General features: G+C 43.1%; 1 protein-coding gene across 1 annotated transcript in view; it reads right to left on the bottom strand.

The window, feature by feature from the left end:
• Positions 1–1,890: 1,890 nt before the first annotated feature.
• igf2bp2a (insulin-like growth factor 2 mRNA binding protein 2a) overlaps positions 1,891–24,128 on the bottom strand; it is a 58,239-nt gene continuing 36,001 nt past the window's right edge. Inside the window, exons 5-16 of the mRNA XM_083776637.1 lie at positions 21,865–21,928; positions 18,744–19,040; positions 17,189–17,323; positions 14,722–14,844; positions 12,260–12,395; positions 10,860–11,024; positions 8,128–8,196; positions 6,035–6,157; positions 5,312–5,386; positions 4,427–4,558; positions 3,593–3,706; positions 1,891–3,277 (exon numbers count right to left, since the gene is read on the bottom strand). Of these exons, the coding sequence (XP_083632763.1) occupies positions 3,179–3,277; positions 3,593–3,706; positions 4,427–4,558; positions 5,312–5,386; positions 6,035–6,157; positions 8,128–8,196; positions 10,860–11,024; positions 12,260–12,395; positions 14,722–14,844; positions 17,189–17,323; positions 18,744–19,040; positions 21,865–21,928 (1,532 nt within the window). The 3' untranslated portion in view covers positions 1,891–3,178. The remainder of the gene's footprint in view (positions 3,278–3,592; positions 3,707–4,426; positions 4,559–5,311; positions 5,387–6,034; positions 6,158–8,127; positions 8,197–10,859; positions 11,025–12,259; positions 12,396–14,721; positions 14,845–17,188; positions 17,324–18,743; positions 19,041–21,864; positions 21,929–24,128) is intronic.

A 24,128-nucleotide genomic window follows, 5' to 3' on the forward strand; every position in this document is an offset into this window, starting at 1 on the left:
TAATTTAAAAATAATGTACAGCACAACAGAAATAAAATGGTAAGATTGATGAGTCATTTAGAGATCTTTCTTTTTAAATGAAGCTGAGATGCTCTAAATGTCTTCCACCATCTCTCACAACGCAGGTGCAGATTGGTTAAAGCCTGATTTATACTTAATTGCGCGTCAGTGTCTCACACCAAAAATATCACATCTACAAGTTCAAACCATGTCAGACAGGCATTTGAACTTGTAGATCTGCTATGTTCTGCATATATGTGCAACCAAGTATGATGCATGTGGTGCAACCAAATCTAACTCAGGCAAGTGTTAGGTTATAGAGACAGAAAATTATGCATTTATGTGACTATTGTACATGTTTACAGTATAGTTATCTTGTCGTACACAGTGACAGATCAATCAACAACTAGCCTAGAGTTGTTCTACATTCTACACAGAAGACTAGGGTATTACACCATGTTCAAGAGTCCTGTCAGTGTATCTTTGCAGCTTCTTATTTTTTCTTCAAATCAACCCCAGAGTATGTTATCAAACAGAGCTGGTAAGATTGGTTTGGGTCATTTTTAAAATAAAATAAAAAGTGTTTAAACAAAAAAATCCTGGAGGTACAATTGGGAAAACTGGAGGTACGGTTGTTGTGGTTGTAGGATAACAATTTGTATCTTTTCTCAGTCGATGAAATCAGTACACCTATAGCATGTACCCCTATAGATCCTGCTCTTCCTTCAGCTCTATTGGAATTTGACTTGGAAATCCGATTGGGCGTGTCGATAAGAGGTGTCCAAGTCAGAGACAGTCCAAAAGACTTCACTACGGTTTACAATGTTTTACAGATCCATTGATTCTGCCGTCACTAGTCAGCTGGACCTGAAGTGTTTAGAGATTACTGTAAATCTTGTCACTTGTTCATTTTTTTGTTTGTTTGTTTTTATTAAAAAAGAGAAAAGAAAATTAAACGCTCAAAACGATCAGTTAACAAGGCATACAAAATGTGGGAAAAGGGGGGAAATGAAAGATTGGACTGAGGTACCCTGAAGCCTGAGGTAGATCACAATACTGACATGTGCACTGTTCACATCCTGACCAAAGTTACGTGGTGGTTCACTTATTGTTCTATTTTTTCAGGTTTTATTATTATATTATTGTTATTCATAGTCTAGTTTTAAAAAATAAAACACTTCCCTTCAAAGCAATATGGCAGTGTTCCACTGAGGAAAAAAGAAAATTACTTTATTTTTCTTTTGTTTCTTATCAATAGCTCTCATCACAAAATAGGAAAAAATAGATTCATAAATATTACTCTCTTTTTATATATATATACACGCACGTTCGCTCACTCGCGCACACACACTCGCACACATACACACACGGAGGAAGCTGTGTGTATTGGCAATAACCTTGCATCTGGAAGATGAAGCTGATGGGCTCACAGGGCGAAGGAGCCAATGGTGACGTCTGAATGGGTGACAAAATAAGGCAACAAGCTTCCATGGTCTCCAAAATAAAGCACAAAGGGATATCAGAACCTGTATGTCCAGCATGCTCTCCGGGCCTCCGGTCAGTCTGCCGAGAAGCATTTGCGTCAAAGAAGGGAAAGAGATGCACAGAGAGAGAGAACAATCTGTCATGCACTGCTGACCGGGCATGCTGGACATGACAGGGGGTGATATTTCTAAAAGGCTGCATATCATACATTCACAGCTGTCATGCCATTTTAGAAAGCTCCCTGACAAGGGAGGGTTAAAGCCAAACACGTTTGCGGTCCTGTGTGTAACCACACAGGTCATACAATGCCTCCCCATTATCTCATCCTACCTCTTCCTCACTATCACTCCAAACACACCTCAAGACTGAACCCCCAACCCCACACCCCCCAACTCTAACCCGGGCCCTCAGCTTGCATGTAGCTTGCTCATAAGGCCGAACATGTGGTGATGCACATTCCAAATGACCGGTCGCCCCTTTGACAAGAAAGGGGCACCTCTATTTCTTGTTTTGTTTTTTTAAATGAGAGAGAATTCTTCTAGAAACATCCTCTTAATTTAGTTTTTATGTTTACAGGACAACAAGCATGAATGTAGATACAGTCTACTGTACAGTATGGGATTGATACCAGTTTACTGGCGAATACAAAATCCCTGTTGTATTTAACCTCTGTTGAGCTCTGTGGTTGAAAGTAGCAGTCAGGTCAATGTTATCAAAAAGGCTGCAGAAAATAAATGGTTATTGAAAACAAATATTTTATCATGTAAAAAAAATGAAACATGCCAGATGAGAGAGATGAGAAAGTGATAGCAGAGTGAAAGTGAAGAAATGAAAAGAAAGCTAAAAAGTGGAGCGTCAGATATGAACGGTAAGAAACAGTTCAAAGGGATGTTATCCTTTGCGTTGGCACACACACAGGCTAATCATAAGGGCTCAGAACCATTCACTATGTTTTCTAAGGGCATTTTGTATCAATTGCAGTATGAACAAATAAATGATATAATTTTAAAGAGACTGCCTAGAGGTGACACCGTTTTACGCAGCCCCATCAAATCTCTGAAATGAACCAAACACTAAAATAACAGTGCATACTTCCAACATGTATCAGTATACGTTTCTACTTTGCATTAATACTGCTAAGGATACTTTACTCTTGCAATCTGAATACCACAACCTGTTGTGAGAGAAAGTGTCCATTACCACTCGCTCTCATTCTAATCCCAAAATATCTACGGCAATGTCTCCAATGCGCTCGTGTTAATACAGCTGCTTTATCTGTCTGTTAGGCCTACTGTATGTTAGTCCAACTAAAGCGATAACGTTATGCAGGGTGACTTAATATTGTACTTAATCCTGTTTTCTTAATCCTTATTTTTACTGTGAACACAACAGATGCCCAATTCTCTGCTATTTTCCACCCTCCTTGTTGATTTATTTTAAATTATTATTTATTTTTAAATGTTTTTAAGTATACTATATCAGTAATGTTTCACCCCCCCTCTCCACCTACTCCTGCAGGGCTGGCAGTGCACACTATGCCCTGCACATTTCCCCCAATGAAGTTCTTTGGTTTTGTTCCCGGTGCTGCTGGTCTGCCCTGCATGTCCCCTTGGCCTTCGTCTGGATAGGTCTCTGTCCACTTTGGGAGGGCTACATTCATTGGCTGGTGCCTGCTGTGAGCAGCCCCCACTGGTCACTTGGCGTGGTGCGGTGGCACGGGGGTGCCCTGCTGGTGTTTTTGTTCCTGCTGTTTGACCTGTTGAATAATCTCCCGGATCTTCCTCTGTGCAGTCTGGTGGAGGGGAACAATCAAAGTAAGGAATGAGATGAAATGCCGTAATAGAAGACATTACCATCATAATAACGGTATTTGTATAATATATTTTTAAACAAATAAATGAGCAGATTTGTATGACAAGCTGGACCCCGACACAACCAGATACGCTAGTTTGACAGAAACTTTTGACAGAAATTAGCACATTAGGTCATGTACACAAATACAGACACACAGCAAGAACAAGAAGGTTCATTCATTGCTATATTGAGTGAACTGGATACAAGAAGGTGTTATTACTGCCCATCTGATCCTAATTTATAGTATTATTACCTGGCTGGCAAAGAAATGCCCACTGATTTTCACAAAGACCTCGTCATTTTCGTCTGGAGTTTGGTCCCGTGGTACGATGACCTCAGCGCTAGTAAGATTCTGCAGCTCATTAACCTGCAAAAGACGGGAAACCCAGAGGTTATGTAGCCTCACATACTGTAGGCAGCATAAATATCACAAGCTCAGCCAGGCTGAGGCTAAGCCTTTGCCAGGCTAGAGGTCATGACCCATGCCTCACTTCCAACAGACACTAGTGCTCATTAAAAGACACATCTGGGCACCTAGACTGCTAATGCCGCCTGACATCGCATCGCAAGTTCGACCCCCAATCCCGACGACCTTTGCTGCATGTCACTCCCCGCTCTCTTCAGATCACTGTATTTATTAATAAAAGCAGAAAAATACACTGATGATTCTACTAAAGTGGAACTGACGTACAACTGGCTAAACCACTGTTTCTCAACGTCAGGCCCAGGAACCACTAGGGGTCCAAATGGACACTTACAGGTCTGTAACTCTCAGTGTGAAAGGATGAAAGGGATGTCTGGAGTTCTCTGGTGGAGCTGTTGCCCCCGCGACTCGACTACGGATAAGCGGTTGAAGATGGATGGATGGAACTCTCAGTGTTAAATAAGCACTGAGGATCTTAGTGTAGTAGTTTAGTGTAGTAGTTTTATCAAATGGAGGTCTGGCCTAATGCATATCAACCATATCGATCTCCAGGTTGATATGTCCTTGATTGAAAATCACTGGATTAAAGCAGACTGGGGTATACTTGCGGGATGCTGCGTAAGGATCCCAGTTAATTTTCCACCTCCTTCACCATCAACCTACTGTCTTGCCTCCTTTGCCGATGACCCTGCCAGCTGCAGTTGAGGGAACCTTGATATGGGTCTCCAGTTTCACCTCCTCCTTTGCCGTGAAGAAGTTCTCCTCCTTCAGTTTCCCAAATATCCTGCCCTGGGCCTGGAATACAGAGGAGGGAATGAGACAAGGAAGACTGGGGGAAATGGGGACACAGCGATGAGCATATATTGATGATACAATCATCTGAATACAACTTACTGCTAGAACATGTAACTGTTGCCACTACAAGTAATATAATTTATTTCTAAAAGGTCTAAGTTCATAATTAAGAAGTTCATAGTTAAGTTACATTCATGTTAAAACGTAATTTCATGTGTTTTTCTTGTCAAGTTGTTGTAATGCTTTTATTTTGAAGGGTCAAAGCCATATTCTGTGTTGGTCTGCTCTCATGTCAATTGGTACACAGGAGTTTTGTGTACATGCAATCAAGCCACAAGCAACAGAAGCAGCAAGGTGCAGCAGCTCCTGCACTGGTCACACAAAGAGACTGTCATAAGAAAGGTTATAAGGACCTAAGACTGAAGAGATTCCCTTCTTTGTTTTATGCACAGCCAACAAGGTATTTGTTGTTTGTTTTCTGTCTGTATTTTACTTTGGTGAAATGCTTCCATATACATTCTGTGCATGTAATTTTATGTTAATTGTAACGTGCTTGTTTTATTGTATTGTTTATGTTTAGTTTTCACGGTGGGTTTGGAGGATTTGAAGACACCTTAAAATAAATCAGTAGAGGAAGCCACTTGTGTCTTTCTGTGCTTGGCCTTGGAGGGAGTTACAGAACAAGTTGTTCTGCAGTTGTGATCATTCAGCTATTTTCTTATGACCGGTGGGGATTTGTACAGCTGTATTTACCTTAAATTGAGCCTCTGGGGGTCCAGTAATTATGACCATCCTCTCTGTGACGTCTGGAGTCTCTGCAGGGGCGATCTGACACAAGTGATGAAAGGTATAGGGAGCAGGGGGAGGGAGAGAGAGAAATACAAAGCATGGTCTAACAACATTGTAGTCAAGGTGTTCTGGTTCTGTAGTCATCTAATACAGTTTAAACCTATAAATCCTGACAGGACTTCAATCCATACCAATGTCATTCTCCTTGCATCACATTACGTGAGCGATTTACCCAGCTGACAAACCAAACCATAAAACACCACCACAACATAAAAAGCTTTAGGGTTTCTTGAAATTCTCAGCTCACAAGTTAGTTTCCAGCAGAGAATGTTTGTCCATGTTGAAGACTAAAGGCCTATTCATAGTCTGGATTTTCGGTGGTGAGGTGACCACCGCTCCGGTGGTGAGCTGACCACCGGAGCTGAAATAACATTGAGCGGTGGTGAGTAAAAACAGAGAGAAGGGCTGGAGCGGTGGCGGTGGTTTGCTCTTCACCGCGGCTCGTGACGTCATGTTGTAGTTCGGTGGTCACCTAACCACCGAAAATCCAGACTATGTATGAGCCTTGACATTGTCAGCTGTGGTCCAGAAAGTACAGCTGACTCAGCCAACACTGTCTGCCAACGTGATAACACAGCCTCAACAACTCACTGACTGAGAGTACCCTCTCATTGATGCCTCACTCACCTTGATTGAAGCACCAGCGAAGCGGGCTAGTTGTTTGATATGCTGTCCCTTTTTGCCAATCAGGGCCCCAACTGCCTGAGTTGGAATAAAGAGGTAGACCACCTCCTGTTCCGGAGCCTGTTGCTGAGAAAGACAGAAAATGAGAAAGGGTCGTTACAGGTTTACTCCTTGCAGTGTTCTTTGATAATGCTTCATAGATGATTCAAGATTCATTGTTCTCAAATTCTGAATTTTATCATTTATTCTTTAAACGATGTTCGTATAGGTATAAATATACAAAGGAATCTGGATCAAAAAAATTCAAGGAGCTGGAGCAGGTCATCTTACATTTAATAGGTGTATACTGTATACTTGTATAGCATGTGTGGATTGAATGGAATTCCCATGCTGAGTTATTAGTATTAGTCTGAACTGTGCTGTCATTTCTTTTGCACCAATTTAAAGTTTTTAAGATGACCCGTGTGCTCCAGCTCTTTTCTTTTTGATACTGCTTTGGTGACTGCCCTGGCCCTCATCCTTAAAATAGGCTGCACGGGAACTCTCAACTGTAGGAATCTCGGTTTGATGAGAATTATTATTTCTTGAATGTTTGACAATAATCAACTGGGCTGGCCAACAAGGAGTTATTTCCCCCCCCTCCAGTCCAATTTGCCCATATCCCTTCCCCCATCCTAAATAACACATTGATAAACCAACCAAAGAATACAATAAAAATAAAAAGGAGAAAATATCTAACCATAACTGGCTTTCTCTATAGAAATAAGAATTGTTTCCTATGTACTAAGAAAGAAAATAGAGAGTAAATTGTCCGCTCGGTCCGTCCGTCTCACTCCATACAAAAAATGCACGCCCACAACAAACGTTCCTGACCTGGTGGAGACCTGTGCTCCGAGTATCACTTTTTCTAGTTTGCATCTGTTTATGTGCTAAACAAACCAAAGCTACACCAAAGTGTAATTTTGCTTTAAGGGTGGAGACTGCTGTACTAGCTGTAGGCATAGGCTACAAATAAAAACATTTGTTTTTTTACTGGTCCTCAGTGTTAATTTATCTCTGAGAGTGTACAAATGTATTTGTATACTCTCACAAATTGATACATTAACAAGGATTTGTGATGGTTTAAAATATTGAAAGAAGATATTTGGGGGTTTGATTTAATATTCCATATATAATATAGGCCTACCTGACAACTTTCAAATTTACACTGAATATTACCCATTATGGTTGTGTGAGAGGTTTCCAACAAGTATTTTTTTTGTTTGTTTAGTTTTGTATTCCTTAGCATGGCAACAAACATCTCTGGGCTTTTGAAGTGGGTTTCTTTTTTATTTATTTACGGGATAACACTGGTCTGAAAATCCCCTTCCGGAAATATTTGTGGTGTTCTGGTCAATGTGCAAGGGAACATGAAAATGACACACCCTGTCACGAATACCAGAATGCTCACCTCAAAACACAGTCGCCTCTGGCTTAAATCTGGTAGAACGGTATCTGCCTGGTATTCCTAAATGTTACGTCAGTAAACTATGCCTAAACGGTTACACCTAACCGTATTCCTAAGTTTAACCTCAGTAAAACCAACCAAAACCTAACCTTATTCCTATGCCTAACCCTAAACTTAGTTCTATTTTAAGTAAAACTAATTTAAGAATACAAGAACCGCCCCACCGAACGGTCGGCATGAGATCGGCGGGAAAAAATGAGGGTGAGCGTGTTTTAAGACGAGCCTTCTCTCTCTCTCCCTCTCTCTCTCTCTGACCTTTCAACCGCAGTCATTAATGCTTGCTTGAGGAAGTGGCAGTGAAGGTTTAAAGTGGATGGCTTTCACCTCCTCCACAAAAATGCCACTGGTAGAGTGAGGCTTTCCCCGCCAACACGGGGACGATAAATCCTGCATTCCAAAAGACTTCAATTAAAATCTGCTTTGTGTAGGCAAGGCAACGCATAAAAACTATGACCCTAAGTTGTCTAGCAAGCAGCTCCCTTTGGTGTTCTAAATATTGTCCTAAATAAAGCAAAGAACAAGAAATTAGGTGGGAATTCACTGCTCACTGGAACTATAATGAATATGTTGCTGATATCACAGGACATACTGAGTGCTGGTGGGGGATGGCACTTGTTGGAGGAACCCCATAGAGGCCGCTGAGATGTGAAGGATGACTCTGCAATGGACAAAACAGTAAATTGGTAAGGCACTTCTCTCTCACACCAATGCACACAGCACACATTCTAAAAATAGGGTATTTTCAAGGCAAATGTGTAAATGTATTTGGCAAACACACAAAACAATAACGCAACAACAATATCCACCTAAACCCTACATACTGTACTTAGTTCCCCAGGGGTCTGTAATTGACCCCTTCCTTTTTCCACTAAATATCTCCGCTGAACATAGCCAAGCTGAGCTTGTAGATCAGCTATTTCTGCTGATTTATCTTCGCAGATTGTTCACCTATTTTCGCCGAATGTATGGCTATTATGACATGCCCAGAATAGGGAATAGGTTCATGTGGCTAGCTTGCCTTGCTTCCAAACATGCCAATGCATTCTCACAGACAGCCTCAGAAATTTCACTTGCCTTTATTGGGCAATGAGTAGAGACTGACTCATCTCTGGCAGAGATGGGGGATTTCTGCTTGTTTCAAGCTTGTCATGTCATGAGTAAAAACAGCATATTGCTTTTCCACAAACTGGTTCTGGTACACCCGATTTACCATACATGGCATTGGGAGGAACCGCATTATCCTGTTGTAGTGCTGCCAATGCATATTCCATATTCAAAAGAATATTCAAAAATAAAGAATAACCAAATATAAAAAATTAAGGTTCGAATTTAAAAAAGATAATAATAAAAATTAGGGATGCACCGAAAGGGAAATTCTTGGCCGAAACCGAATACCGAATATAGGAAACAGTTGGCCAAAAACCGAATCCCGAATATGATTCATATTATATATCTTTTTTTCTTACCATTGCTGTCATGGCCGTACCTTAAATGACCTGATTTATGGCTAAATAAATGGTTATGGCAAAACTTAACTTAAATAATAATCACTATTATGGGTCCATAAAACATTTATTCAGCTCGTTTGAATCCATTAATTGCATACACTATTCGGTGATATATTTTCTGCCTATTCGGGCCGAAACCGAATAGGCCGAAAATGCAATTTTAGCCATTTTCTGCCGAATATTTTCTGCGGCCGAATATTCGGTGCATCACTAATAAAAATGCTGTGCAAGATCACAGAACCCTCAGTCAGAGGCAGAAGGCAGGAGAAGTCTCCCCGAGTCCCCTAAGCTTTACTTAATCATACAGTGCCGTGTGTAAACGAGAGCTTAATTAAAAGTCCACAATGCGTCGTTGTGAGCTTGTAGATTAGTTATATTTGCCATGCGACACCGGCATACAATGAAGAAAAGATCAGCTGCCTCGCACCGCTCTGCACAGACTTCAAACTGACCACAGTGACACGGTCGGTGCATCACCACCCAAACACAGTTGCCTCCGGACAAGAAGCATAGATAAGCCTTGGAGCTCGGTAATTGAAAGCACACACGTTTAATCACACAATGTTACTTTGATTAACAAATGATAACAGGTCAAGCTGAAACGGTGATTCATCTGGTGACTGGTCGTAAAGACACTCAAGGCAGACGGTTTACAGTGAGACTCGACGACTCGATGTAAAAACAATGCATGGATTCTTGTCTCTCGTGTTAAAGCTCCCTTCACATATATCTTGTAGCCTAGCTTAATTTGATTTAAACCAAAAGCAGCACTCAGCATGATGTGCACAGATCGTTCGAGCGATGCGTCTCCGTTCCCCCAATAAGTACCGGGCTTGTATTGTGGCGATCAGCCAAAACAATAATAAGCCAAAATAATATGTTCAGTGAATGACAGCACGCACACACACACGTTCCAGGACGCTGCCTTTCTTTATTTTCTTTTATTTCTTTGGGTCAAACTAAATCCAGAAGTTTTTTTGGGGGGGGTTTATACAGTGGTGCATGTTTATTGAAATGTACTGATTTATTAGATTTATTATATATACCCTGAGTTAAAGGTATATTCAGTGATTTCACTTAATTCAAATATCACTTATTTTTTTGTTTTGTTGATGATAATCCTCTCTACTATAGAGTGTGCTGACCATATAAGGAGTTCCTCCCTGTCCCCAGTTAACCCCTGGGGGTCAAAAAACCTTAGGTTTTGTTTTTGACTCTCTATCCTGATTGGACGAAAGGCTGGGTCCCACAGCCAAAAACGAAACCTAAGGTTTTTTGAGTGAAATCACTGAATATACCTTTAAACAGGTAGGTTGCTGTATTTTAGACAGGGACCTTTTGTAGGGTTTCTCTTTGACCAAATCTTTATTGGTGGAAATGCTACAGTATCTAAAGTAAACTAAACCATTATACAATTATGAATCATCAATTTTATCTCGCAAGAGAGCGCATTTCTCAGCATCAACCGTGGCTGATAAAGGACTGGCGCATATAGATAAAGATATTATATTATATTATAATTATATTATATATTATATTACAATTACACACATTCGAATCATTTGAAATTCGTTCAACTCACGTGGTGTTTTAAAAGGAATATTTAAAGGAATCATTTTTGGCCAATTCCGGCAGCACTATCCTGTTGACTGGACTTAAGCTGGACTTTGTTTTATTAGCTTTGTTGTGTTTAACCTTATACTGTATGGTAGTTTAAAGAAGGATCCAAATGTTGGTTTAGGGTTAGTAGTGTGGTGTACTCACTAAGAATGGGTTATATCCTGGTTTAGGGTTAGTAGTGTGGCCTACTCACTAAGAATGGGTTATATCCTGCTGGTGCCTGCTGGTTATATCCTGCTGGTGCCTGCTGGTTATATCCTCCACCACGTGGTCCGCCAGCAGGGGGCAGCACTGACAGGCCAGAGGAGAAGATGCCCAGTGCATTCAGGTTCAAGCCTGGGATAAGGTTGGTTTGTTGCTGAGGGTAGTCCATAGCAGAGAGAGGGAGAACAAAGAGTTACAAAATTAGTTATATAAAAAAAAGTTATTTATTTATAATTTAGTAAGACATTGGCAGTAAATGGGGGGGGGGGGGGAAACTGAATTGGGTGTCTTGCGGCATTTATGGCCAAATAGTCGTGTTCTGCTCACATTGGGTCGTTTGAGGTAAGCAAATGACATATATCACTCAACACATTGGGCAAACAAATCCATTCTCTTTTCTTGAACTTTGTCTTTTGCATCCTCCGCGGGGGAAACTGTTCCGCCAGTCGCTGACAGTAATATTTCCCTTCAGGGATTCATTCAACTATTGTGGTTTCATGATGGCGCCAAACACACAAGGTCTCCTTTCACTTGCATTTTCCCAGAGACTCTCTCCATGAGGACTGTGTAATATCCAAACTGTCACGCTAGATGGCCCTGGCTCACTGTGGAAGCTGAGCAAGGCAGCAGGCACAGAGAAAGTACACTCACAGCAACCCATGTACTGTACTTTGTACTGTACAAATGCATGCCGGTGAGCAATATTCATTGCCAGTTATTACAAGCCCTACATCAGACATTAATAAGAGAAAATGCACAACTTTCAATTAAGTAAAGGAAAATGCACTTGCAATTTGAGACACAGGCAATTCTATTATTGACCATGGGGGGGGGTTGGATGTGAAACTCCCATCATCATCATGCTCGCACATAATATGACTTAACACTTAACAGCATTGACTCCAGCATTGCTGTAATGCAATCAGTCCAGCTTTTTCATTGTGATATCATCGTCGGACTCTCTTCCTCGGCGGTTGACCTCCCCTGGCTGCGCCACCGGTGATGTCACCGGGGCGGTGTGAAAGAGGAGCCGGGCGAGAACAGCCTACAGCTATCAGATGTATGCTGGGAATTGCAGGCATTAAGTGGGGGACACTGACACATGCATCGGAGAAGGAGTGAGTCACACGCACGCACAATGCATGTCCAGATACTCTCTCCAGTCACTGATGAGCTGTTTGATGATTGTTTACGCTTATCTGCTTACCAAGTGGACAATGGCCGGTATTAGTAATGCCGGTGGTTAAGGCGTATGAATAGGAGGGCAATACTATCCCTTGCTCTCTGATAGCATTTCACTATACCCGACCCAAGATCGCCTGTCAGACTAAATGAGTCACGCTGAGCTCACGTCCCACCAAGACAGACAACATGCGAGGTTCGGCTTACGTTTATAGCAGCAATGTCGTTCTCGTAGCCTTCCCTCAGTTTCCGCATGATCTCCACCTCGGCTTTGCAACACGCATCCATGCTGCCTTTCACTGTGATGGTCCTCTCAGGGTTATAAATGGTTAAATCTTGTAACCTGCGGCGGATGCCGTGCACGCACACATGCGCATGCATGCACAGACACACACACACACACACATACACACACACACACACACACACACACAGGCAAGCATATGGTAACGCAAGTCACTGTGCAAACATTTGGATGAACAGCTGTCAGATTGAAACCATAACAAGAAAACGCACACAGAGAAAACATTTGGCAAGGTGACTCACGGCCTGGAAGAATATCTGTTGCATATTGACGCTCCAGCATTTTACATCGTGTAATAATTAATAATAAACAAGATGCAGACACAGTATTTGGTTCATTAGCTAAACTTTAGCTAATGTGTCAAAAATGCTGACACGGTCCTGTAGCTGCTAAAGGACCATGTCAGCATTTTTGACATGTGAGTACATTGTCACTCTTACTTCAATAGGATTTCATTCCGTTGTGAAAACATTTTGTGTCATAACTTTTCCAATAATTGTTTTCATATCCTCTGCAGAGCACTAATCTTGACAGGCTGGCACAGACAGAAACTTTGATCTTTTGTTTGTTTAAAATATTGTGCATTGTTCAGCAGCATGTACAGTATATTCAAAATGCATCTTTGTATGTCATTACACCACTATATGAATCATATAATACATTCATAGAGCATTTAGCATGTACATTGTGTAAAAAAAAAAGAAGATGCATATTGCTAGTGCGAATGAAGTGCATCTAATCTGTTCTCTCCTCTGTGTAAGTGGCCGTGGACAAAAGCTCCAACATCGATGTGGTTGCTACTGTCCCACCTCTGTCCTCCGCCTTTCTATCGCAAGGCTCATTATGTCTTCACAGAATCAGAGACAGAGCAATTCATTAGCCCTAAATGAATGAGGGTTAGGGAGTATGTTGCGTTAAATGAGACCTGTACGTGCTCGTTGGCTACCGGCCTACTTGAGAACGATGTTGGGAACCTAATAATACCTGGTTAAGTAGGCCAATCAATTGTCAGGTGTGGGGTTGCAATCAATTGGCTGAGGCAGAGACTGGAAATTGCACAGGTGAGGGGATTTAGGCTGATTAGGACCACTGGCAGAGCCTGACCAGAGCCTTTTGTGGTGGTTCTGGAGAACCGTGGGTCTGACCGACTCGAGTCCGGGCACTGCACTCCCTGCGGGGGTGTGGAACGCGTGTGTCAAATATAGAGTTACGTGCATTACAACCGTACACACACGCACGCACGCAGAGACGTGGCGCATTTATAGTAGGATGCAATCACCACGCCTCTGATATTGTGTCCTGGTGTGAAGGAACCGTAATCAACTCTACACTTTTGGCCTGTAATGGCAGACTAAGTTAAGTGATACCACATGCTGGGTGGCTCATGAACATACATCTGAGGAATGCTATAATACTAGCATGCTATAATACCGTCTCCTAGTCTAATAGTTGACTTTTGGGTTGCAACTACCGAGACAAGGATACAGTTCTATCATTAACACGTATTAGGTCAAATCATTTAACTAATGGGCTCTCAAGTGGTGCAGTGGTAAAGTGATGCTTCCCAGTGAATCTGAGCAGCATGCAAGGGATTCAACCATAGTAGCTATAAACAGAATCAGAGAAGCTGAGTACAGCTGAAGGAGGCTGTTTTTTTTTCTGTTTGTTTTTTGCAGTGACAATGACAATGTTAGATGTGAGTTTATAATGACCCTATAGTGACTTGTTGGTTGTTGAGCCACTGATACTAAATAAGCTGTAGACGCGTGACTGGAATACTGATAGACCATCAACTGATGCATGCTTCAAGCTTCCGTGTTCTGCCTGAACTAACACAACGCTTCAGGTGTTACATTTTTCTAATGTGGTTTTCCAATGAGTAACTGCGGACATGCTATTCCCAACCTAAAACCCCATCCCCAATTGCTGCGATTGGCTGAGATGGACAGAGTCATTGTAAAAGCACAAGGAAGAAGTTGGGCACAAGGGAGAACTTGTGGCCACAGTGGCGTCAATAGGGTATGGCAAGCTATGGCAGCTGCCATACTTTGGTTCCAGGGGAGGGAACAATATAGAGAAATATACAAAGAAATATGCAAATAACCGCAAAAATGGAGGAAAATAGGCAAAAAAAGAGGCAAATAACTGCACGTAACCGCAAAAAGTCCAGGCCCACACACGGGCACGGCGCATATCGTACGCATGTGTGCCTGCATTGTGCCCGTGCGTGACACGAGCTTGCCATACCTTTAGCTGAGATGACGCCACTGCTTGGCCATGCCACTGTACCGGCCAATCAGATGCAGGTATTGTAGGAAGGTGTAGAAAGGAATATGTAGGACAGAGACATGGCCAGAGCACTTACGAGGAGATGGTGATCTTGGTCCCTGTATCATCCTCGATCTTCTTCAGGTTGCGACCCTCCTTCCCAATAAGGCGACCCACCAGGCTGTTGTGGGCCAGGATTTTCAGAGGGATGTCCTCTGTCCTATGTGGAAAGAAATTGAGACATCGGAATATAATCCTTTGCCTAATTCAGTGGTTTTCAAAGTGGGGACGAGGATCCTTCAGAGTTCCTTGAGAGTGTACCAATTGAACCAAATGGATCCCACTCTCAGACTTATGGGGCCGTTGAAATTAAAATGTTTGAGAACCACTGGCTTAACTCATTCAGATCAATGACTTTTTTTCATGGATTCAAGAATTTTTGCTTCTTTACGTTATTGTATTTAGAGTAGATAATTTTTTAGTTTATGCACTGACTCAGAATTTTGAATTTATTACTGCGGTTATTACTGCGGTTGCATTTGGTTAAAGTTATATTCAGTGATTTCACTTAATTCAAATGTAATAATAATCTACTATAGAGTTTGCTGACCATATAAGGAGTTCCTCCCTGTCCCCAGTTAACCCCTGGGGTCAAAAAAAAATTAGGTTTCGTTTTTTGGGTATAGGGTTAGCAAGCCTTCATCCAATCAGGATGAGAGGGGCCTTCCTCCAATCATGATCGAGTGTGGGGCGGGCCTTGGTGCATGTGCTGTTGGCCTGTTGTGTGTCCCCCACTGTAGAGTGTGTGGTAAATGGTGCATTTATAAATGAATGGAAAATGGTGCATTTATACAGCGCCTTTATCCAAGGCGCTTTACATAGATTGTGCATTACATTCACCCATTCACGCACACATTCATGCGCCGATGGCGACGGAAACCATGCACCAACCAGCATATCAGGAGCAATTAGGGGTTCAGTGTACTACATGTGCACATCTTGTTACCAGGACGGAACTGGGGGTTTTCCAAATCACCCAAATCACTGAATGTTCCTTTAAGCGATGTGTACAATTTAATTTATATGAATTGATTAGTTTCCCATCGACTTGAGTGGGAATAGGGGCCAGCTCACATTAAAGTAATGTTTCTCTCTGAAACCATAAGGGCTACAGTTAGAATACTTATTAGAGGGGTTCACAGTCGGGTGGTCTACGCTGTGTTGGCCATGTTTTGGGCACTGTCAAACAGCAAAGACAGTATATTAGCTATTGACTCTCAGGACCAGTAGAAGCTGGAAGCGTTCATAAAGGGTCTTGTTAAATGTGGGATGAATTAGGGACGCTGCTGGCACACTCACAGGCTCCTAAGCACTAAAGCTGTGATCACATGTGGCAAACTGGCCAGTTTGACGCGTCATATGTTTAAGAGAGCACTAGAGAATAGATGTTGAGATTAAAAGGTACAGGAGAGGTTAAAGGATGAGATGATTAGGTTGACACCAGGGTTAATCTGCCTGGGAGAGAAAGTATAGTTACGTCGGCGTGTGTGTGTGTGTGTGTGTGTGTGTGTGTGTGTGTGTGTGTGTGTGTGTGTGTGTGTGTGTGTGTGTGTGCGTGTGTGCGTGTGTGCGTGTGCGTGTGCGTGTGTGTGTTTGTGTGCTCACACACCTGTATAATGTGTTTATGTACACATGTGCATTTAAAAGTGTAGCAGACAGTGTGGCCCTGTCTGAAGAAGCCTAATATCTCCCTTGGTCAGGGGCAGTAAGATGTTTGGCTGCCTTCACATGCAGGACACTTTGTTTGGAATCCAGGCGGTTACACAAGCATTACACAAGCATGGACACGTGAAGGTTTTGATTTGCTGGGGAAATTGGGAAATATTAGTCTAATATGTTTGATAATTATGTTAGATAATATCACAATTTAAGAATTTTATACAAATTTAAATCCATTCACATTAGTGAATTTTGGGGCACATTTTCACATACAAGAAAATAAATTAGCAGATTGATCATCTCACATTGTGTCGTGTTGTGAGCTTTTAGATTGGCTACATTACTTTCTCTATTTGTCGCACAACAAAGTATATAGGGCTTAGGTGCTTAAAGGTTTTATGACATTCATTTTCATTTCTTTTTCTTTTTCTTTTTTCTTTTAGGTTTTATGACCTCAATTACACCCAAAAAACCTGAACTTTGAACATTCAGTGGATTTTCTGTGGTCTGAAGTTTTCCATGGGGTTTGGAAGCCTTTTGAGCTACAATGAAAACAGGCAACACAGTGAAAACAGTGACATCTGCTGGCAAATCCCATTGACATATATGGGATTTGCAGGGTCTTACATCACTTACTGCCGGCAAATCAGAGCACCTGTTTGAGCCAGAAAACCCCAGATCACAGAAAATCTACTGAATGTAAAAAGTTCATGTTTTTTGGGTGCAATTGAGATTAGAAAACCTAAAAAAAAATAAGAACAATTCCAAAACCTTTTTTTTTATGTCACAATCCCTTTAAGAAAATGCCCCCGTCTTTGTTTTTACAAATGGAACCCTGGACTCACGTATTGGTCTCATTGGCCTCCTTCTGCATGATGTCCAGAATCATGCGACAAGCAGAGGAACAGCCCTCGGGAGTGGAGTGGATGGTGATGGGTTTTTCTGCCGCACCTGCATTCTCCTTCCGATGAATATCTACCCTGAGAGAGGGAGAATGAGAAATAGAGGAAGACACACAGAGAGGGAGAGGAGGAATAGGAAAAATCAAGACAAATGTATTACTTTACTAGGCACTTTTAACAACACCCAGGATTGTCAGAACGTTAATGGAAAGCCAACAGAGAACAGAGCACACATACAGGTAAATGTAGAGTTGGAAAGGTAACCACTTTCAACCTAGTCTTGCTTAGCCAGACAACTATTACTACAACTACTCCCGGAAACCGATTTCTTGAAGAGCAAAAAAAGCTAAACAGAAAGAACAGCAAAGACAGCACATCACATCTATCAGAAACACAAATGTAAAAGAGATTGTGACTAAAACACCACGCCTTTGTGAAGGTCAAGGAATAGCCCCAACTAGATAAAGTGCCAATCGGCACAGGTCTCCACCAGGATTCTTCCTCAGCCTAGTGGGAATATGCGTGCACAGTTTCATCGCAATCGGACGCTGCGTTGAGGAGTTGTGGCCTGAAAACTGTAGGAGCCAATTGTGGCCAATTCAGGATGGAATATGAGAAATCATCAAAACTGTGTTGATCACATGACTATGGAGATCATGTGTACCGATTTGCGTGAAATTTGGATAAAATCTGAAGGAGTAATAATAGAAAATGTGTTTTACATATGTGGGCCTCCTGGTGGCGCTATAAAGAGCAGATGTGAAAAATTCCAGACAAAGGTTTTTCCTTGGCCTCTAGGGAGTTGGCATACAAAGTGATCCACAGATTCGTGCAGTTAGAGGTAAAAACACTTTTCGGCCAGTTATTGCGCCACCTTGAGGCTGAGTTGAAATTGTTCATGTGGCATTTCGTCCTCGGCCTAGTGGGAATGTGGGTGCACAATTTCAAGGAAATCACGCGATGTGTTCATGATTTGCAGCATTTTGTTTGAAACTGAGCACTCCTGTGAACTTTGGAAGCCAATCTTAACCAATCAGGATGGAGTGTGAGAAATCTGAAAGACCGGTTTCGTTGAATGGCTGTAGAGAGACTGTGTACCAATTTGCGTGATGTTTGGACAAAATATGTAGGTGTACTGTGCAAAAAGTTGTTTTGCACAAAGCGGCCTCCTGGTGGCGCTATAACAGGCCGTTCTGGAAAGTTTGGGGCAGAGGTTCATCGTTGGCATCCAGGGAGTGTGTGTGCAAAATTTGGCATCGACCGGGTTAACGGTGGCCGAGATTAGCTGCTAACGGACGGACGGACGGACGGACACACGGACACACGGACGGACGGAGTGCAAAACATACTCTCCCCACATGCCTTCGGCCTGGTGGAGACAATAAGAACACAGGAGAGAGCTAATTGACTATATTCGGCCATTTAAGTTATGTATGCTGTAAGCCCAAAAAGAAATGTGAATATGACCAACAGAAGAGTCTTCCTAGCAGCAGCTTACTTTGACTGTGTCTGTTTGGTGACGTTCTTAATGGTGAGCCCTTCCTTGCCGATGATGGCTCCCACGAACTGGGTGGGCACAAGCATGCGCAGGGGGAAGTCGTGTTGCTTGTGGCGCGTTCCGCCGCCGTACCCCCCCGATGGCCCGGCCTGCGGAGCATGATCCTGGTCCCGGGACGTTCGACCCCCGCGCCGCATGCGGGGGGCCTGGGGGGGTGGAGTAGCGTCCATGTCTAGAATGTATGACACCCTGAAGGAGTAATCCTCAAACTGATGTCCTGTCAGCTTCTCAATGGCTCTGGGGGGAGTCAAGGAACAGGAGAAAACACAGAACGGAGAGAATGTGGATGAAGTAAGAGGAGGATGAGTAGGGAAGGAAGCAAGGAGTGCAGGAATAGAAGGTGAGGAAGGGATGGATAACGGAGTTAGACTTAAAGAGTAATACAGTAGCTCGGCCGGCGGTTCCCAACCTTTTCTGGATCAGGACCCAGTTGAAAATCTCTTAGGGTGGCCCCCTCTGCATTTTCAGAGCGTATTTATTTTAATGATCAATCGATTGTGTTCCGGCTTGGATCAATGGAACTAACATAGTATACTGTAATTTCCTATTCATTGGTATCACAATGAACACAACATTTTCAATTATTATTATTTTGTTTATTATTATTTTTATGATAATGTTATTATCATCTAATCATTATCAATCTTAGTGTTTTGCCAATTATTTGGAAGCCCACTTGCAATATCCTCACGGCTCGACAGTAGGCCCAGGTTGGGAATCGCTGCAATAGATTGTTTGATTTACTCCTCCAAGCATAAAACTGATATTTGCAATAAATAAGCAGATGAGAGGCCCTCTAGTACAATATAGAGATTAGCAGTGACTGTGATTTAACCGCTTAAGCCCAATACTTAGTTGACTGGATTGCAAGGGCTCTATACTAGGCCCCCTCCTGTTTTCACTCTACACTAAATATCCTCCTAGATCGGCTATTTTCTGCAAATGTTTCCCCAGAATAAGGACGCTGGGGTTCAAGTGGTTAAACTTTCTTGTCACGCCCTGCCCCAGAGTAAGGGTGCAACAGTTAATCAAACAAATCAATCTATTATTTTAAAAAAAGAGAAAATCGGGGGCGCCCTCTGGCTAAGCGGTTCAGGCGCAGGCCTCATACTGTATACCAGGGGTACCCAACTGGCGGACCGCGGTCCGCGACCGGACCGCGGACCACCTCTTTGCGGACCACCCAAAAAAAAAAAAAAAAAAATCTTTTTTTTGTTTTAAGTTAATAATATAAATAACATCAGATGGTACATTTCTCATGTGAAATTGCTGCAAAGGCCCCCAAAATGTCCCCCAAGGGCCCCCAAAATTCTGGCGCGCGCTATGCGCGTGCGCAGTGTGGCCTGCCAGGGCGTATAACTCCCGGCCTGATTTGGAGTTCCACTCCGGGCCTGCACTCTGCACCCCATTATTGGTTGGGTGGAAGGCGATCTGATTTGTATAAGCTTGGCTTGACCATACTAAACGGGCATAGAGCCCCGCTCTCCAATGGACGCCGCGCATGGGACCGGACCTCGGTCTTATTCAAAAAATTATTTGTGGACCTTCATCATTTCTAGTTGAGGACCCCTGCTGTATACTGTATAGGCTCTGGCCTGACAGCGAGTCCCATTCATGACAACCTTGTCTCTCCCCGTCTCTCTCTCTCTTTCCTGTCTATCTTCACTTGAAACTATCAATAAAGGCAGAAAAGCCTAAATCAATCTTAGAAAAATAATAATAATCAAACACTTTATTTAATGATTTAAATGTAACTAGAAAAAGTGCCCTTCTGGGCACAGGTCTCCACCAGGAGGATAGGAATGTAGGACATTGCAGCTTGCCTTCATCTGGTGGTTGGGTAGCAGGGCAACACAAATAAACGAGTGCATGACACGACTTGGCTTGTTGTAGCGCCACCATCAGGCTGTTGAAAACTGTCAAGTGGCATTTCTTCCTCAGCCTAGTGGGAATATGCGTGCACAGTTTCATGGCAATCGGACGCTGCGTTGAGGAGTTGTGGCGATTTGTACAAAGCGGGCTACTCCTGAAAACTGTAGGAGCCAATCGTGGCCAATCAGGATGGAATATGAGAAATCAAACAAACCTGTCGTGATCACATGACTATGGAGATCATGTGTACCGATTTGCGTGAAATTTGGATAAAATCTGAAGGAGTAATAATAGAAAATGTGTTTTACATATGTCGGCCTCCTGGTGGCGCTATAAAGAGCAGATGTGAAAAATTCCAGGCAAAGGTTTTTCCTTGGCCTCTAGGGAGTTGGCATACAAAGTTATCCACAGATCCGTGCAGTTAGAGGTAAAAACACTTTTCGGCCACCTTGAGGCTGAGTTGAAATTGTTCATGTGGCATTTTGTCCTCGGCCTAGTGGGAATGTGGGTGCACAATTTCACGGAAATCACGCGATGTGTTCATGATTTGCAGCCTTTTGTTTGAAACTGAGCACTCCTGTGAACTTTGGAAGCCAATCTTAACCAATCAGGATGGAGTCTGAGAAATCTGAAAGACCGGTTTCGTTGAATGGCTCTAGAGAGACTGTGTACCAATTTGCGTGATGTTTGGACAAAATCTGTAGGTGTACTGTGCAAAAACTTGTTTTGCATCCTGGTGGCGCTATAACAGGCCGTTCTGGACTTTTTGGGGCAGTGGTTCATCGTTGGCATCCAGGGAGTGTGTGTGCAAAATTTGGCATCGACCAGGTTAACGGTGGCCGAGATTAGCTGCTCACGGACACACACACACACACGGACGGACGGACACACGGACGGACGGTCGGACGGAGTGCAAAACATACTCTCCCCCCATGCCTTCGGCCTGGCCTGGTGGAGACAATAATAGCTTAATAATCGATCCCATTTTGGATATGGCATAATAGGCAAAAGGTTTCAGAAAATATTGAAAATGTTCATAAATGGTTAAAATAACCGATGTCGACGTGGCTCTCGATTATTCATCAATCGTAAAAGTAATCGATAAAATAATCGCTATGAAAATAAAGGATAGTTGCAGCCCCACATGCTCCACAACAGAGCAGAAAAAGTCATTATAGGATTTTCTTACACTTTGGCTTCCTCCTTGGTAGCGTATGTAACATTCACCACAGCTGTTTCTGTATCAGTGTTCACTGTATGCAAGGGAACAAGATAAAGAAGAGGGGAGGTAGGGGAGGGGGGAGAGAGAGATAGAGGAGAGAGAGACATAGAGAGAGAGTGTCAGTAATTTCCATGTGCATCTATCTTGCATGTTTTTGTTCAGTCAATGGTTCTCAAACATTTTCATGTCAAGAAACTCAAGAACCCCCAAATTTGTATTTATTTGGTCGTGGTGAATTTGGTTGACCAAGTTGTCCCAAGAGTCTTCGTCTACTAGGTGCAGATGAAAGTGATTCATCACATGTATGCACATGTGATTCAACACATGTATGCACATGTGATTCAACACATGTATGCACATGTATAAATGTCAGTATTATAATCATCCTAACAGTGGTGGACAGCCATCTGAAAAGATTTTGGGTCAGGCGCAGGGACACACTATATCTTGTTAAAGATTTTCAAAATTATTCAAAACTCCGGATGTAAAAACAAAGCAACATTTCAACATTTTTATTATTATAAAAAAATATAATAAAACCACTAGAACCACTGCTGTAGGTGAATTTGACACATTGTCTGGTTCCCGTGGCGACCCAGAGAGCCACTTGTTTGTTTGTGTGAATCCATTACGGCCATCACCACGCTGGCCTGAGTCCAGACTGGGCTGCTGCCTACGATACAGGAGCTGCTACTGTACAATAGCTTCTCTGCTACTAGCACAATAACAGATGAAAGTTTAACCCAGGATGAGTTATGGCCCCTAGAATGCACGAAAGAAATGCACCTTGGTCCTGTCTAAAATGTTGTCTCTCTGTAGAACAGCAACTCAGACCAGTGAAGTAGCCACCACATGATACGATGTGATTGCATGGGGAAAAGCTAAATAATACGTTGGCTTGATCCTGGGTACGTGACACCACCATACGACCCTGAACATAGAGGTTATACTAGTCTGAAATGTACTCTGTGACCCTTTCAAATCTATGATATTTTAAAAACATACAGGTCAACGTGACCAAACCTCAAACACCCACACATAACATAATAATAATAACACACCCACAAATAAGAGATGTCTCTTTCTGTCCATGAAAACAATGTGATGCGCGCGTGCATGGACCGATAAGGGTTAAACTTAGTGAGAGCCTCCAGCTGGCGTAGAGACGATGTGTGGGCCGAGTCTGGCACAATGCCCGGATGGAGCGCTCGCAGCCAGTCCGGCCCAGCCCCGCCCCACCCTGCCCGGCCCCGGTCCATGCCACACAAGAACACACGCCGACAACTCCTCCAAAACCTCACCCCTGCAACCAGAGAGTGCCGACGGGACACATCCGCAGGCGCGCAGACAGACCCGACAGAGCGACATGCAGACAAGCAAGCAGGGAAGTCAGGCGGGCGGGCAAACAGGTGAAGAAGGCGCACAGCGGCAGAGACACACCGGACGGACAAACGGACGCAGACTTTAGACCGACAGACACACTTTCTTGAAGTTTCAAACAAATTGCTATACAGAAAGACTTGGCAGTACTGATATGTGACAAAGAATTCCAAACACTTCCCTGATATCTGGTGTGTTCACACAGAGTGAGTTGTTTTATCTTTATTTATTGTCTGAGAGAAGTTAGAGGAGAAAGTTCACCGCTGGGTTCACTTTTAGCACCTGTGAGGACTAACAGTGGGCGGTAGTTCGTTTTGGCAATGGGGTGCTCAGCCCTGTGCTTGTGTTTGAGCAAGTGTGCGACCGTGTGTGCGTGTGCATGACTGTATGGACAGTGGAGAGTTACACATTGAGCAGCTCTAATGCTGGCTACTCCTCTCTCTCTCTCTCCATACAGACACACACACACACACACATACGCACGCTCGCACACACACCCACTCATACACAGAGAAAGACTCACCACAGGCGCCTACGGTAACCTCCCCCATTACCGCTACACACCTCCCCAAAACATGCACGCACGCACACACACGCACACACACACACGTCCTGGATTGCAGCCACGTCTGCCCACTTCAATCCATATGCTGAGGCCAAGGGGACCATAGCCGTACACAGTGCTTATTATGGAGGCTGTATGCAACTCAGATGCTCTTCTCAGGGCAAGCCAGCATCATACTTTGTCGTGCGCTGGTGTCACATCTGCAAGTGCACGATGCATTGTGAGTAAGCTATAACTATAACACATGCACGTGACACACACAGTGATAAAGCAGTGATTTGCGTGA

This window comes from Protomyctophum parallelum, assembly GCF_964188405.1.
Source record: "Protomyctophum parallelum genome assembly, chromosome: 11".
Taxonomy (NCBI): Eukaryota; Metazoa; Chordata; class Actinopteri; order Myctophiformes; family Myctophidae; genus Protomyctophum; species Protomyctophum parallelum.